The sequence below is a fragment of the Acipenser ruthenus genome, chromosome 2 (genome assembly GCF_902713425.1).
Source record: "Acipenser ruthenus chromosome 2, fAciRut3.2 maternal haplotype, whole genome shotgun sequence".
NCBI lineage: Eukaryota > Metazoa > Chordata > Actinopteri > Acipenseriformes > Acipenseridae > Acipenser > Acipenser ruthenus.
Genome location: NC_081190.1, coordinates 96,130,566 through 96,147,227, shown reverse-complemented (window position 1 = coordinate 96,147,227; position 16,662 = coordinate 96,130,566). Strand labels below are relative to the sequence as shown.

Sequence of the window (16,662 nt, the reverse complement as noted above, 5' to 3'; positions counted from 1 at the left end):
TATTTATAGTTGACCATGTAATTTGCACACAGAAATGCAAACGCTAACACTGTTGATGGTTTGCTAAATCGCTACATTTGTATGTAAATCAAAAATCACTGGGGCAGAAGTGTGGAGTAGTGGTTAGAGCTCTGGACTCTTGACCGGAGGGTCGTGGGTTCAATCCCTAGTGGGGGACACTGCTGCTTTACCCTTGAGCAAGGTACTTTACCTAGATTGCTCCAGTAAAATCCCAACTGTATAAATGAGTAATTGTATGTAAAAATAATGTGATATCTTGTAACAATTGTAAGTTGCCCTGGATAAGGGCATCTGCTAAGAAATAAATAAATAAAATAAATAAATAAATGAGGACACTCCCCTAAAGTTCAGCCCATATCCAGCGCTAACGCTGACTTGCAGAGTGGGCATTAAAACACAGTTGCTGAATCACATATGTGGGCAAAGTCTGTTTGCCCACACGTGAGCCTGATTCTGGTGCGCTAACTGTTCGTAAAAGTGTTTTGCGATTGCCTTAGGGTTTGCGAACATTTCTAAATTGGGCCCTTTATGTACAGTGTACACTTTCACCTTCACATGTTTGTATGCATATAACATCTTCTTATAATACTGTAAGTGTTCAGTGGCTACTTCTAATCATGTTGAGTTTATTTATCACAGCGGTGAGCAAAGAGTACCAGAGAAAATGGATGATTAGAAGATTCACCAAACAATTAATTATAAAACAAATTGTGTATTGGGTTGGGGAGTTCTATCGTAATTTTAAAAGCTTCATAAATACATAATGAAGTGTTACATACATGGTATACATGTATAATAACTAAGAACTACAAACACAAATGACACTTCAAATGTATTTATTTATAGCCTACAATCGACCATACTAAAATAGATACAAAAGTAGATGTCAACATAAGAAAATAAATTCCAACCAATATAGATAGATGGCTTACCCCCGCCCCATCCAAAATATAAATATTTTTACCCACATCCCAGATAATCGTAAATCAGCATTTTATATGTGAAGTTATGTAAATAAATATACATTCTGCATGACAAAATGCACAATTTTCCAACACAAATACTGAATATTAGTTTTCAGAATTGTGCTTTTTTAAATACCATTCAAATATCATACAGTACCTGTAAATCATTGAAAGGTTTGTTATCCTCATTCGATTGTTCTGGACTGGCTGGTACAAGCAGGCTCAGTTTAAAAGAGCGAGATGGTCTCTCACTCTTAAACAACTATATCTTAGTAAAGACGGAGGGGATATATAAAGAACTAAATAGAATGAAATAAACATCAGAATAGTGATGGACTGCTTTTCTGTGTGGTAACCTGAAGGATGAGGTATGATTGGTATTAGCTGTTTTTTCGTTCACTCCCTTGGACTTTCAGATAGCTGATAATAACCATGCTGCCCTCTAACCTCAGTGTGACCTATTCTGTGTTACGTGCACTGAAGGGTTTTGTTCTGAGTTGCGTGCACTGAAGGGTTTTGTGTTCTGAGTTGCGTGCAATGAAGGGTTTTGTGTTCTGAGTTGCGTGCACTGAAGGGTTTTGTGTTCTGAGTTGCATGCACTGAAGGGTTTTGTGTTCTGAGTTGCGTGCACTGAAGGGTTTTGTTCTGAGTTGCATGCAATGAAGGGTTTTGTTCTGAGTTGCGTGCACTGAAGGGTTTTGTTCTGAGTTGCGTGCACTGAAGGGTTTTGTTCTGAGTTGCGTGCACTGAAGGGTTTTGTTCTGAGTTGCGTGCACTGAAGGGTTTTGTGTTCTGAGTTGCGTGCACTGAAGGGTTTTGTGTTCTGAGTTGCGTGCACTGAAGGGTTTTGTGTTCTGAGTTGCGTGCACTGAAGGGTTTTGTTCTGAGTTGCGTGCACTGAAGGGTTTTGTTCTGAGTTGCGTGCACTGAAGGGTTTTGTGTTCTGAGTTGCGTGCACTGAAGGGTTTTGTGTTCTGAGTTGCGTGCACTGAAGGGTTTTGTGTTCTGAGTTGCATGCACTGAAGGGTTTTGTGTTCTGAGTTGCGTGCACTGAAGGGTTTTGTGTTCTGAGTTGCATGCACTGAAGGGTTTTGTTCTGAGTTGCGTGCACTGAAGGGTTTTGTGTTTTGAGTTGCGTGCACTGAAGGGTTTTGTTCTGAGTTGCGTGCACTGAAGGGTTTTGTGTTCTGAGTTGCGTGCACTGAAGGGTTTTGTTCTGTGTTGCGTGCACTGAAGGGTTTTGTGTTCTGAGTTGCGTGCAATGAAGGGTTTTGTGTTCTGAGTTGCGTGCACTGAAGGGTTTTGTGTTCTGAGTTGCATGCACTGAAGGGTTTTGTGTTCTGAGTTGCGTGCACTGAAGGGTTTTGTGTTCTGAGTTGCATGCACTGAAGGGTTTTGTTCTGAGTTGCATGCACTGAAGGGTTTTGTGTTCTGAGTTGCGTGCATTGAAGGGTTTTGTTCTGAGTTGCATGCAATGAAGGGTTTTGTTCTGAGTTGCATGCACTGAAGGGTTTTGTTCTGAGTTGCATGCACTGAAGGGTTTTGTGTTCTGAGTTGCGTGCACTGAAGGGTTTTGTTCTGAGTTGCGTGCACTGAAGGGTTTTGTTCTGAGTTGCGTGCACTGAAGGGTTTTGTTCTGAGTTGCGTGCACTGAAGGGTTTTGTGTTCTGAGTTGCGTGCACTGAAGGGTTTTGTGTTCTGAGTTGCGTGCACTGAAGGGTTTTGTTCTGAGTTGCGTGCACTGAAGGGTTTTGTGTTCTGAGTTGCGTGCACTGAAGGGTTTTGTTCTGAGTTGCGTGCACTGAAGGGTTTTGTTCTGAGTTGCGTGCACTGAAGGGTTTTGTGTTCTGAGTTGCGTGCACTGAAGGGTTTTGTGTTCTGAGTTGCGTGCACTGAAGGGTTTTGTTCTGAGTTGCGTGCACTGAAGGGTTTTGTTCTGAGTTGCGTGCACTGAAGGGTTTTGTGTTCTGAGTTGCGTGCACTGAAGGGTTTTGTGTTCTGAGTTGCGTGCACTGAAGGGTTTTGTGTTCTGAGTTGCGTGCACTGAAGGGTTTTGTGTTCTGAGTTGCATGCACTGAAGGGTTTTGTTCTGAGTTGCGTGCACTGAAGGGTTTTGTGTTTTGAGTTGCGTGCACTGAAGGGTTTTGTTCTGAGTTGCGTGCACTGAAGGGTTTTGTGTTCTGAGTTGCGTGCACTGAAGGGTTTTGTTCTGTGTTGCGTGCACTGAAGGGTTTTGTGTTCTGAGTTGCGTGCAATGAAGGGTTTTGTGTTCTGAGTTGCGTGCACTGAAGGGTTTTGTGTTCTGAGTTGCATGCACTGAAGGGTTTTGTGTTCTGAGTTGCGTGCACTGAAGGGTTTTGTGTTCTGAGTTGCATGCACTGAAGGGTTTTGTTCTGAGTTGCATGCACTGAAGGGTTTTGTGTTCTGAGTTGCGTGCATTGAAGGGTTTTGTTCTGAGTTGCATGCAATGAAGGGTTTTGTTCTGAGTTGCATGCACTGAAGGGTTTTGTTCTGAGTTGCATGCACTGAAGGGTTTTGTGTTCTGAGTTGCGTGCACTGAAGGGTTTTGTTCTGAGTTGCGTGCACTGAAGGGTTTTGTTCTGAGTTGCGTGCACTGAAGGGTTTTGTTCTGAGTTGCGTGCACTGAAGGGTTTTGTGTTCTGAGTTGCGTGCACTGAAGGGTTTTGTGTTCTGAGTTGCGTGCACTGAAGGGTTTTGTTCTGAGTTGCGTGCACTGAAGGGTTTTGTGTTCTGAGTTGCGTGCACTGAAGGGTTTTGTTCTGAGTTGCGTGCACTGAAGGGTTTTGTTCTGAGTTGCGTGCACTGAAGGGTTTTGTGTTCTGAGTTGCGTGCACTGAAGGGTTTTGTTCTGAGTTGCGTGCACTGAAGGGTTTTGTGTTCTGAGTTGCGTGCACTGAAGGGTTTTGTTCTGAGTTGCGTGCACTGAAGGGTTTTGTGTTCTGAGTTGCGTGCACTGAAGGGTTTTGTTCTGAGTTGCGTGCAATGAAGGGTTTTGTGTTCTGAGTTGCGTGCACTGAAGGGTTTTGTGTTCTGAGTTGTGTGCACTGAAGGGTTTTGTTCTGAGTTGCATGCACTGAAGGGTTTTGTTCTGAGTTGCATGCACTGAAGGGTTTTGTTCTGAGTTGCGTGCACTGAAGGGTTTTGTGTTCTGAGTTGCGTGCACTGAAGGGTTTTGTGTTCTGAGTTGCATGCACTGAAGGGTTTTGTTCTGAGTTGCATGCACTGAAGGGTTTTGTGTTCTGAGTTGCGTGCATTGAAGGGTTTTGTTCTGAGTTGCATGCAATGAAGGGTTTTGTTCTGAGTTGCATGCACTGAAGGGTTTTGTTCTGAGTTGCATGCACTGAAGGGTTTTGTGTTCTGAGTTGCGTGCACTGAAGGGTTTTGTTCTGAGTTGCGTGCACTGAAGGGTTTTGTTCTGAGTTGCGTGCACTGAAGGGTTTTGTTCTGAGTTGCGTGCACTGAAGGGTTTTGTGTTCTGAGTTGCGTGCACTGAAGGGTTTTGTGTTCTGAGTTGCGTGCACTGAAGGGTTTTGTTCTGAGTTGCGTGCACTGAAGGGTTTTGTGTTCTGAGTTGCGTGCACTGAAGGGTTTTGTTCTGAGTTGCGTGCACTGAAGGGTTTTGTTCTGAGTTGCGTGCACTGAAGGGTTTTGTGTTCTGAGTTGCGTGCACTGAAGGGTTTTGTGTTCTGAGTTGCGTGCACTGAAGGGTTTTGTTCTGAGTTGCGTGCACTGAAGGGTTTTGTTCTGAGTTGCGTGCACTGAAGGGTTTTGTGTTCTGAGTTGCGTGCACTGAAGGGTTTTGTGTTCTGAGTTGCGTGCACTGAAGGGTTTTGTGTTCTGAGTTGCGTGCACTGAAGGGTTTTGTGTTCTGAGTTGCATGCACTGAAGGGTTTTGTTCTGAGTTGCGTGCACTGAAGGGTTTTGTGTTTTGAGTTGCGTGCACTGAAGGGTTTTGTTCTGAGTTGCGTGCACTGAAGGGTTTTGTGTTCTGAGTTGCGTGCACTGAAGGGTTTTGTTCTGTGTTGCGTGCACTGAAGGGTTTTGTGTTCTGAGTTGCGTGCAATGAAGGGTTTTGTGTTCTGAGTTGCGTGCACTGAAGGGTTTTGTGTTCTGAGTTGCATGCACTGAAGGGTTTTGTGTTCTGAGTTGCGTGCACTGAAGGGTTTTGTGTTCTGAGTTGCATGCACTGAAGGGTTTTGTTCTGAGTTGCATGCACTGAAGGGTTTTGTGTTCTGAGTTGCGTGCATTGAAGGGTTTTGTTCTGAGTTGCATGCAATGAAGGGTTTTGTTCTGAGTTGCATGCACTGAAGGGTTTTGTTCTGAGTTGCATGCACTGAAGGGTTTTGTGTTCTGAGTTGCGTGCACTGAAGGGTTTTGTTCTGAGTTGCGTGCACTGAAGGGTTTTGTTCTGAGTTGCGTGCACTGAAGGGTTTTGTTCTGAGTTGCGTGCACTGAAGGGTTTTGTGTTCTGAGTTGCGTGCACTGAAGGGTTTTGTGTTCTGAGTTGCGTGCACTGAAGGGTTTTGTTCTGAGTTGCGTGCACTGAAGGGTTTTGTGTTCTGAGTTGCGTGCACTGAAGGGTTTTGTTCTGAGTTGCGTGCACTGAAGGGTTTTGTTCTGAGTTGCGTGCACTGAAGGGTTTTGTGTTCTGAGTTGCGTGCACTGAAGGGTTTTGTTCTGAGTTGCGTGCACTGAAGGGTTTTGTGTTCTGAGTTGCGTGCACTGAAGGGTTTTGTTCTGAGTTGCGTGCACTGAAGGGTTTTGTGTTCTGAGTTGCGTGCACTGAAGGGTTTTGTTCTGAGTTGCGTGCAATGAAGGGTTTTGTGTTCTGAGTTGCGTGCACTGAAGGGTTTTGTGTTCTGAGTTGTGTGCACTGAAGGGTTTTGTTCTGAGTTGCATGCACTGAAGGGTTTTGTTCTGAGTTGCATGCACTGAAGGGTTTTGTTCTGAGTTGCGTGCACTGAAGGGTTTTGTGTTCTGAGTTGCGTGCACTGAAGGGTTTTGTTCTGAGTTGCGTGCACTGAAGGGTTTTGTGTTCTGAGTTGCGTGCACTGAAGGGTTTTGTTCTGAGTTGCGTGCAATGAAGGGTTTTGTGTTCTGAGTTGCGTGCACTGAAGGGTTTTGTTCTGAGTTGCATGCACTGAAGGGTTTTGTGTTCTGAGTTGCGTGCACTGAAGGGTTTTGTTCTGAGTTGCATGCACTGAAGGGTTTTGTTCTGAGTTGCGTGCACTGAAGGGTTTTGTTCTGAGTTGCGTGCACTGAAGGGTTTTGTGTTCTGAGTTGCGTGCACTGATGTTTTGTGTTCTGAGTTGCATGCACTGAAGTGTTTTTGTTCCTCTCTCCCAGCGCGGAACTGCATGAGGCTGCAGGTGCTGGAGCTGGATCACGTGAGTGAGATCAACCAGGAGGTGGCGGCAGAGGTGTGTCGAGAGGGACTGAAGGGGCTGGAGATGCTGGTGCTCACCTCCACCCCCGTCACACCCAAAGCTCTGCTGCATTTCAACAGTGAGTACTGATGCCAGGATCCTTCTCACTGTTTCTATAGAAAGTGTAACCCAGTCAGTGCTAGAGCGCCTCGACTGGACTGTCATCCAGCAAACTGGGCAGCCCAACAAAGGGAGGTGTGTGAAATCCTTATTGTGCTCATCAATCCAGACTGGAACCTCTCCATCAACAAAGAGGTGACGCTGTAGAGTCAGAAATGAATGGAAAGCTTCAGTTGAGGCGCTACCCCTTAAATGCTTGCTTTATACTTGGTAAATTTGCACAGCCATTTGGTACTTAGCCATGCTTTGGTAATGTATTCGCTGTGCATTTATCTTGATTTACTATACTTCTCTGTTGCCCTAGTAAAATGATCGTTTCTGCATTAACCCCTGAATCTGCCTTGTAGGTGTGTGTCGGAATCTGAAATCCATTGTAGTGCAGATTGGGATTGTGGATTACTTTGAAGATCCTAACAGTCCTGAAGCCAGGAAACTCTTTGAGGAAATGGTGAACAAACTGCAAGTAAGACTATGTGTATATACATTTCAGTTCCAGCCACATCAGTAACAAGGCAATTACTACATGAAGGCTAATGTTTTTACCCCAGATTTACTGTACCCCATACAGAATGAATTCCGCTGCATTTTCCATGTAATGCTTTGTAACCGCTATGGAATAAATTGCATGCATTGCTTTACATCAAGAAACTTGCCAGAGACCCAGGAGTCAAATTTTACCAGCACATCTTTCACAGTTGCACATACTATAAAGTAAAAAGAGTTTGAGTAGAAGTATTTATTTATACAGAGTAAAATACTGTGGCGGGGTGGCCCTGCCCCTGTGTGTAGTTTGTGTGTTATGTTGCGTGTGGTGTGTTAATGTTGGTGTATATGTATTGGTGCACCGGATATAATGGAGCTATGTAGCATGAGTGATTTCAATTATATAGTTGTATTTAGGCACGAGGATTGCACAATCACTTCACGTGCAGATAAAATATGTATGAATATGTGAGCACGGGGAGTGCACAGATTAGTTCACGTGCTGGGATTCAAGTGAATAATTAATTAGTAATTGAATCCCAGCACAATTGTATATATAGATGCACAAAGCACTCACTCGGGGTTGTGTGTTCGGGAGTGGAGAACGGGAGAGAGAAGGAGAAAATAATTAAAAACTAAAAAAAGCAAAACAAATGCTACTCATACGGGAGGAGTTGCACGATACCTGTTTTGGGGTTCGTCCACCATTTGTGTGTATGTCTATTTGTTTTGGCCACCGCGCCGTTTGTTTTGTTCAGTGTTTTGTTCAACCTTTTTTTTTCTGTTTTGTAATAAACCGGCGCAACAGCGCAATTCACAATTCACTCACCACTCTGTGTGTTTCTGTTCCGGGTCTGATGTCACCACTACAGCCAGCCTGTTCACTCATACCCATCAAGATTCATTGTATTCTGTTGTAAGATGGAACACAACTGGCATGGTCTCATAACTAGCACTGTATTATAAGGGAATTGCTTTTGCTTTGCAGAAACCCCCTTGCAACATTCCCAGTTGAGGCAGAAATTAGAATGTGGTCTCGCCCCGAGAATGTGAATAGGCAGAAAGTAGTTCTGGTCTAATCCTGGCGCCTTGTGGAAATGCAGACTACCATGCCAACAGCTGAGGCTGGGGAAAAGGCAAGGGTCCTTCCTCAGAAAGGAGAGCTGAGCAGAGAGATAAATGGTGGCTGAGAGAGATACAGAGTGAGCAGCAATACAGAAGAAACAGGTGACATGAAGCACAGAGGAGCTAGCCTACAGTAGGGGGGTATTATTGTCCTGCTCTGCTTATACTGAGGGTGCACCATAAGTCAGACGATCATAGTATTATCATACTATTTGAACCACACATCAAAATGATCAGAATGTATTTGTCTTTGCTTAAAAACATTTCATACCAACAGAGATACAACCAATATTAACAATGGCCATGCCTATGATGCCTGACTTATGGGATATCCTGTAGTTACCAACAGGTCTGTTGAAATAACATGGACAGGATAACATGTTTTTATCTTTTGTTTTTTTTTTCACAGGCACTAAGGAAAAGGCCAGGTTTTTCAAAGATTCTCCATGTGAAGGCAGATGGAGTTTGCTAACCCCGCTTAAGTACTGATAAGGCACACTTTACCTCAGAAAAACAAGACGCAATCTGAATACATTCTTTGCAGTTTGCCAGGAAAAAAAACAAGCAAACAAAGAAACATACAAAAGAGAAGAAGTAGCAGTTCCTGAAACTCCTATGATCCCTTGCTTTTTTAAACAAAAATTGAGCTTTTTTGTGCAAATCCTTGTAAACTGTATGGTGCAGGAGTAGAAGGAGCACAGACTTGTATTTCTAGAGAACAACTACAGTATATGCCTGAGTATTTGATATTGTTTCCCTGCTCTTATGACTGGGAGGAAACCTATGGTGACAGTAAGAGTTCGTAAAGACAAAGTCCATCCAAGCAACTGAATAGGGAAGTCTCTCACCACCTAGTAGTGCTTTCCATGCTTCCTAAACTCAGCATTCTTAAACTCAACTGGGATTACTTTAGTGTTTAACTAGCTGACAGGACTCCTGAGCCAAGATGATTCTACAAAATTTGGGGAATCTGGGGGAGTAAACTTCAGAGAAAGGTTTGTGGATAAAACATGTTCATTCCTCTCTCTCTCTCCTTTGAGTTCTTCCCACCAAGAGATCATATAACCATGAGACCAAATCCACCTGCTTTAACAGAGAGAGAGGGGGGAAGGGGGGGAGCACTGCGTTAGGAGCATAAGCTGCATTCATCAAAAAATACATTTTACAGTCAATTCTTGCTAATATGAATTGCAAGGGGCTAGCTAAAAAATTAGTATTGTCAGGAGTCTAAGCCAAATGCATACTGTGAGTTTTTATTGAAGATGCAGTAACATATAACTCCATTTCAATTACAGAACAAATACAAGTATTATACATTTAAAGGTATTGTACATTTTATTGAAAATACAGTTGGAAGTGAACTTTTAAAAGTATGCATTGCAAATGAACTGCACTTGCAATCTGCATGTCCTATTCGGATCAAGTGCATTTTTAAACCACAAAAGGCATCCTCAACATCAGATATTGAGCAAATCGGAAACACTGACGACTTGCATCCACAGTTGTTTTTAAGTCTGTGTTATTGTATGCCTTTTTTTCAGAATGATTGAGAAAGTGTTCACAGTAATGTTGAACTCTGCAGCAGCATCTTTCTTTTCTGTATGGCGATGCATTATCCACCGCTTTCACCACTTCCACTTCTGTATGCAAGGATATGATGCATGAGCACTACAGGAACTCAAAGTGCATCATAGGATCTGTAGTCCCAAAACAGTACTTAAATACACTACAGAGGCACTAATCTGGATGCAAGTTAATACATTTCCCAATATCCTTTACACACAGCTGTTCAAACTAGAGCGATTTGTTTTATTCAAATGTTTCTTCCTTGGGAGGGCTACAAAATTATTTGCACTGATAGGAAATGTGTGTTTAGTGAATTCTATTATAAGAAATAATGGTAATGCTTTATATTGCGTGACATAAATTATTAAATAGATATGCAATTGCATATTAAATTAATGTTAAATTAATATTTAATAGATATGCAATTGCATATTAAATTAATGTTAAATTAATATTTAATAGATATGCAATTGCATATTAAATTAATGTTAAATTAATATTAAATAGATATGCAATTGATATTAAATTTATGTTCAATTATTCCTTGTTACTTTCCATTAACATTTAAGTCAGATTAACTGTATTTTCAATTAAAAACATGTAAACAATGGGAAATTATTACATATTTTCAAGGGTAACAAACCATAATATAAATGGACGTGATATGCAATTACATTTTCAATCGACATTTGGTTAACATTTAGCAAGAAACCAGCTATTGCATATTTATTAAATATTAATTTAACATTAATTTACTATGCAATTGCATATCTATTTAATATTAATTTATGCCATGCAATATAAAGCGTTACCTAAGTAATTTACAATAAGCGACTGCTAAATTTGGCTAGGACCATGTAGAGAATTCCTAGTAACAGGAAATTTGGCTAATCTGAGTTTGTTTTAACAAGAATTGACTGTATTTGAAAATGGATGGGTGTACTTTTGTTATGGTGTACTGTATTTGCTTCTGCCACAAGCTCAGCTTGTTGATGGCCTATCTGCATGCTAAAGACCCCTCTGCAGCCCAGTACAGTTTTGTAGTCTCTTGCTACAGAGCTGTGTACATGCAGGAGTTGCCTAAAATAGCTTTTGGTTTCCCTTTGTACATATCATCCTACCGTACTGTATCTGCCAATGAGTCCTATAGAGCCCATACGCTCTGTAGAGTTGCTGTCTAGCTGGGTGAACAAGTTTAGATTCAACCCAAGTTCATCTGCATTTCATCTATCTGCCTTGAAATCTTGCCTCTGGTAAAAATAAATATATTTTATAAAAGCAAATTAGTAAATAAATAGTGCACACAGATAAAAGCATCCGACCGTTTGGCTCTTGTCCTCATTTTATGAGCACACTTCACAATACAGGTACATTAGCTACACTGTAGCTACACTGGATTTGTTTTTGGAAAACAAAATTTATAGGATTGGTCACCTAACCAGGAATGAACCCAATAGAAGAATGAGGAAATCATGAATTATCGGTGTGGTAGAATATCTAGGGAGCACTGTACGTGTTGTGAATTCTGTGTTAAATGCATGCAGTTAATAATAGTAAATGGTAACTACAATTCAAATACATCTAGTTTCTGTACCTGTATTTTAAAGTGTATCCCATCTGACGTGCCTGAACATAATTCTGAAAGGTGTCCAATCTTTTCTGAAGTGTAGTATATATTTCCCTAAATTGCTAGGAGGGAATAATGTTAAAAAAATGTTTTGTCCAAATTTGGAAACATAGTAAAACAAAGCTAGTATTTTGTTAATGCATAGCCTGAGCATTACTGCAACAGGAGACAGAACTTAGTAGACAGTCATGAGTGTTGTCAATTGGGACCGATAGTAAAAGCACCCTGTATTTTCCTGCTGTTCTGTTTTTGACAATCGATCTTTGACAGACTTAATTGTGCCATGTGTTCATATTTAATTTGGGGCTGTATTTGGCACAATAAAGGCAGCACAATTTGTAAGACCTTTTCTTAAGCTAGAAATTAAATTAGTATGCCCACCCTTCTGTGTCTGTGCAGGCCCCCAACATAAAATAAATATATTTAAAAAAAAAAAATCCTCCAATTGCCACATGCCCTAGCAAGGAGTATGCTGAGCAGTATATAGAAAGAGACCAAATATAAGAGTTTAGTAAAAATATATATATATATATAATATTTATATCCAATGCATTAAGACCTATAAAAAAGATAACATTATTTAATAGAGGATACAAATTATTTGAATGATTTATTTCTATAAAAAGAGAGACATCTATACCGTTGGCATGCTCGTGTGTTGTAAAGCCACCGTTCATCATGTTGCCTTTTAGCTTATCTGATAGATTTTAAACTAGATGTGTGTATATAAGGGATTTTTTGCTTGCACAAGTTTGTTGCCATTATGTTTCTTTTTTTTGTTTTTTTGTTTTATGGTTGGTTCGTTCCACCAATGAAAAGCTCCTTTTGTGCAGTATTAAAAAATGCTATATAGTGTTTTTTCAAGTGTTTATATATTTATCAATATTTGTTATTAATGAAGCACTTTAGAATTTTTGCTAGCGCTTTTAGAGATCTGTAGTTGTGAATGCTAAAAACTGGTAGAAAATCAAGCTTATTTGGTGTACTCTATGTGATGACTGTGTATTCTTCATGGTTTTGTCAATTGTGCCAAGATTTGATTTACCAACTCTTCTGCGCAGTCACATGACCCAAGACTACATTCCCGAACCCCTCCCACACTACAGCAAACCACGCATTTTACTTCCTGAACTGGTATACATGCAGGTTGCTTTATGATGATCAGCAAACCTGAAGACTTTCCATTTGCGTTTTTATTTGTCTAATATTAGAAGAGTGATTACAGCTGAGCTTTTTCCAAGGAGTTTTATAATAAGCGAAGTGACATGGTCTGTCAAACCACAAGAGCAAATTTCTGTTTCCTTGAATTCTGATGAGTAGCTAATTGATGCTTTTATCAAGAGCATGTAATCGTTTAGACACCATTCTCCAGAAAAGCATTTGATTTAAAATATAAATATGAATAATGCATAATGCATCATTATTCTAAGAACTAATCATCTCATAATGCACAGGAATCAGCTACAATAAGTAGTTAGAATGTTATCAAAAGTAAGGGGGGGGGCGGGGTTGTAACTCTTAAATTCAGAGTAGGTTCATATTTTAATATTTTCATGCCGTATTTGCGTTAATACAATCATCTCCTAATTCTAAACACAAGCCAATTATTATATTGTGAGGACCGGTTCAGCTAATTTTAACCTGGTATAGCTAATTGACAGTAAATATTGTCCATTATTCTGGCATCAACCTGGAGTGATTTGCCATAATTTCTTTTCATCTGGAATCCCTGCTTCAGAAATGACAGCAATGAAGCAGACTTGCAAACATGACAGCAGCTTTCAGCTGCACAGGATAATAAGACAGCAAGATCCCAAGAATTCTCTGCACAGCTACTGTAAAACAAGAACATTTCGTGAGCAAGAAATGTTTGCTTTTTTCGCGTTTATTAAAAATCCGCAAAATTAATGTGCCGTGAAATATATTATTCATACATGAACAAACAAAAAACTAGAGAGAAATTCACCACTCTCCCCAAAAGGGTCAAGCATGGTAGAATGGAGCACAGAGGAATTTCTTTCTTTAAAAAAGACTGCCAGTCAAATTAGCAGAAAAGGAGAGACGATCCTTAGAATTTAAGAAGGATCGTCTTCCCAGGGTAGTTCTATTACTGTATCTACAATGGAAGAGGGGTAATTGTTTGTGTGTTTGTCCCCCTTTCTTGTGAATACCCTGTTACGATGAAATATTTAGCTAATGCTCTAGGCAGCAGTTCTATCATCTTGACAGTTAAAGGCTCTGTTAATCTGAATAAAGCCAGCTCACGTCGATTGGGTTAGAATGGGCTTTGACGGCATTAACAGGATTAATATAGAATGCCTACTTAACATTATTACATACATAGGCAGATATATTTTGAGAGCATTCCTATTATTAGTTTTCTTTTCACATCACAGTGAGGGCTGTGGGTCGCTATGGAAACACTGTTTCCCAGGCTGTCCTGTGTCTTTTAGTGACTGCCACGCGGAAGAGCTGGTGCCAAACTGTTTACATTTGTGTAGATGTTGTGGCCTTGTTTTGGTCATCTACATCAACCCATTGCACTGAGAATCTCAATCAGTTACATTGCAGCATTGCACTATTAACCTTATTTTTTAATAGGTCAACTAAATCAGTTCATGAAACAAAAGGCTAGACCTGGCTTAAGTGTGTGGTATATTATGCCTTTAAAAGTTTATGAATGACATGACCTTGTTAAAATCTTGTTTTCTGTTTTGTTTATATTTACTGTATAAAGTTACCTGTATAAAAAAATCTAGGGTTTGCAGTATGTTTAAAAATGTTAGTCCCAGTAATTACGCTATTTCTCTACCGATAGACTGAATTATAATTTTTAGGTTACAGACTGGTTGAAACTATGGAAATAAACCCTTCTGGCTTGAAATTGCTAGAACGATGCCTCCCTTAGCAACAGTACGTACCTATTACAGCAACAAACCCCCTATTTTACATGCTGCTGTGAAAATCAACAGTAATATGTTGACTTTTTAGTGTCCCAAAAAAGTCAAAACTACAAGTTAAGAGCTATTTTGAGCCATGTCAGGTGGATTATTGGTGAAATCAAATACTTTACAATCTGTTTGAACACAATGTTCACTGTACATCTTAATTGGTGAAGCAGCTGGTTCAGCTGTGATTCAAAACATTGCTTTGCTCATAAATTACTCAGCTATGTGAAAAACAAGACTAGATTGATCACTTCACCTAAATCACATTCCTAACATGGTATGTCTACCACACAACTGTGTAATGTACCAGTGATGTCTTGGAAAAGTATCCTTATGTAACAGAAAATTTAAATCAGGAGTCAAATGTTTGTCTCCCATACATTTTCTAAACCCAATAGCTAGAACATTTCTAAGCCTACACCTACTTTTATGAGTCTTAGCTGATTTCACTACAGATTCAGGACCAAAAACTAAAAATGGACACGCCTTCTCATTAAAGCACAGTAATGGAGAGCTTCATATTTTTTTGTTTAAGAGTCAACAATGTAGACAGAACACCATTAGGCAAACCCAGAGATTTTCTGTACAGGAAACTAGAATACCAAAAGTTCATAGCATTTATACAACAATCATGGTACTTTAATGAATATGCCTGCTTACTGTAGTGGAATTAATAACATACAAAAACAACCATTAAAAGCAGTCCCGTCAGGGATCTATTCTATAGCATATAATGCCTTTATTATAAATGTGGAATTAGAGGGGCTACCGTCCAAAACCACATCATACAGATACAAAAAAAGGAATAATCTGCATATCAAAGGTCCTAATTAAAACATAACTGAGTCCTTGGATTTGCCTGCATAGGAGAATCAAATCACAGGACTCATAAACAACATACTGACCCTTTGAAAATGACTGTACTGCAAGTCTGTTAAATTGACTCTGAATCAATGCGTACAATTATTTATTAATTACAGTTCTTGCATAATATTTACCAGTTGTTCCTATTTTTCTTACTATGAATGGTGCTGGTAGCAGTCCAATCTGAACAGGTGTTATGTGCCTATATATATCCAAACCGGTCAATAGATGTCTTGTAGAAATTAATTATGTTGTTGCAAGTAAAATGTATTTTCTCCTATTTACAGTTGTGTGTATGGTGATGAAAAAAAAAAATCTATTGTGATATAATTTGTGAAATATATTTGCCAAAACATAGCTGCTGTTCTGGTCCAACTGTAAATACATCTTTTGTCATGCTGAGGCTTAATGAGTATAAAATCCTGTCGACTGTAGATCTTGATTTAATAACTTAGACTGTGTTTTTCATCTTTATTTGGAGTGGATGGATAATGATATACACACAATTTAAGAGAGAGACACAATCATATTGAACTGGTATATTTACGGAAAACTTACACTTAATCCATTGCTATTTACATAAAACAACCCAGGTGAAAAAATCCTATAGAAAATCTTACAAATATCCTTCTAAAAATCTTATAGGCATCAGAACTGTTCTAAGAATCCTGTGCAATTCTTATATAAATGCTATAAAATTGTTATGGGATTGCTACAGAAGTATTATATGAATCCTTTAAAAAATCTTAAAGGAATCATTTCAAAAGACCGAAAACAATCTTTTCAGAAATCTTATACGAATTGTATACATATTATAGGAATTACATTGTTTTAAATTTACCTGTGCACAAACCACTCATTTGATGCCATTTGCTTTAGCTCCTGCAACTACAATTTTCACCTTTTAAAGTATGTATTTTGTTAAATATTTTGTTAAATATCCTCCAGAAACTACTACGCCATTTGTTACAGTTTCAGCTTTAAAAGCCAAGGACGATTACAAAAATTTCTTCATGTAACATGCTATTGTGTATTACTGTTGCTGTGTAAAAAGGACTGTCTCTGTACTGGTACTTAACTGTGAAAGATGTGTGTAGAGATACCCATTGTGTTGGATGGATGTAGTAACATTTAAAGGATACAGAAGGTTAGTAACTCCATGCATTAGACTTACTTAACAAATATGGTATTATGCATTCATTAATCTGTTGTTTACCGCACTGCTGGGATAATGTATGTAATAAAGTTATTAAACTTTTTTTTTTTTTTTTTTTTTTTAAGATGCTTATAGCAATTGATGTAGGATTATACTACAAGATCCATTTATAACCAATTATCCCCAAAGGTATTTAAAGGCTTTGAACCACACTTAGATACATGATTCTGGTAAATGTGGTGGAAACTGCTTTATATTCTGAATAAGTGAATCTATTTAGGTATAATTACATATTATTTTAAGCAGTGTAATCAGAAAAAAAATGTTTTGTTATTCAGCA

At 39.4% G+C, this 16,662-nt stretch overlaps 1 protein-coding gene across 3 annotated transcripts in view; it reads left to right on the top strand.

The window, feature by feature from the left end:
- The window catches only part of LOC117408324 (F-box only protein 41-like), a 74,027-nt gene extending 57,595 nt beyond the window's left edge, over positions 1-16,432 (top strand). For all 3 annotated transcript variants that reach the window (XM_059004338.1, XM_059004344.1, XM_034013220.3), the window contains exons 11-13: positions 6,354-6,512; positions 6,901-7,016; positions 8,571-16,432. In XM_059004338.1, coding sequence (XP_058860321.1) covers positions 6,354-6,512; positions 6,901-7,016; positions 8,571-8,633 — 338 coding nt within the window. In that variant the 3' untranslated portion in view covers positions 8,634-16,432. The remainder of the gene's footprint in view (positions 1-6,353; positions 6,513-6,900; positions 7,017-8,570) is intronic.
- The last annotated feature ends 230 nt before the right edge of the window (positions 16,433-16,662 follow it).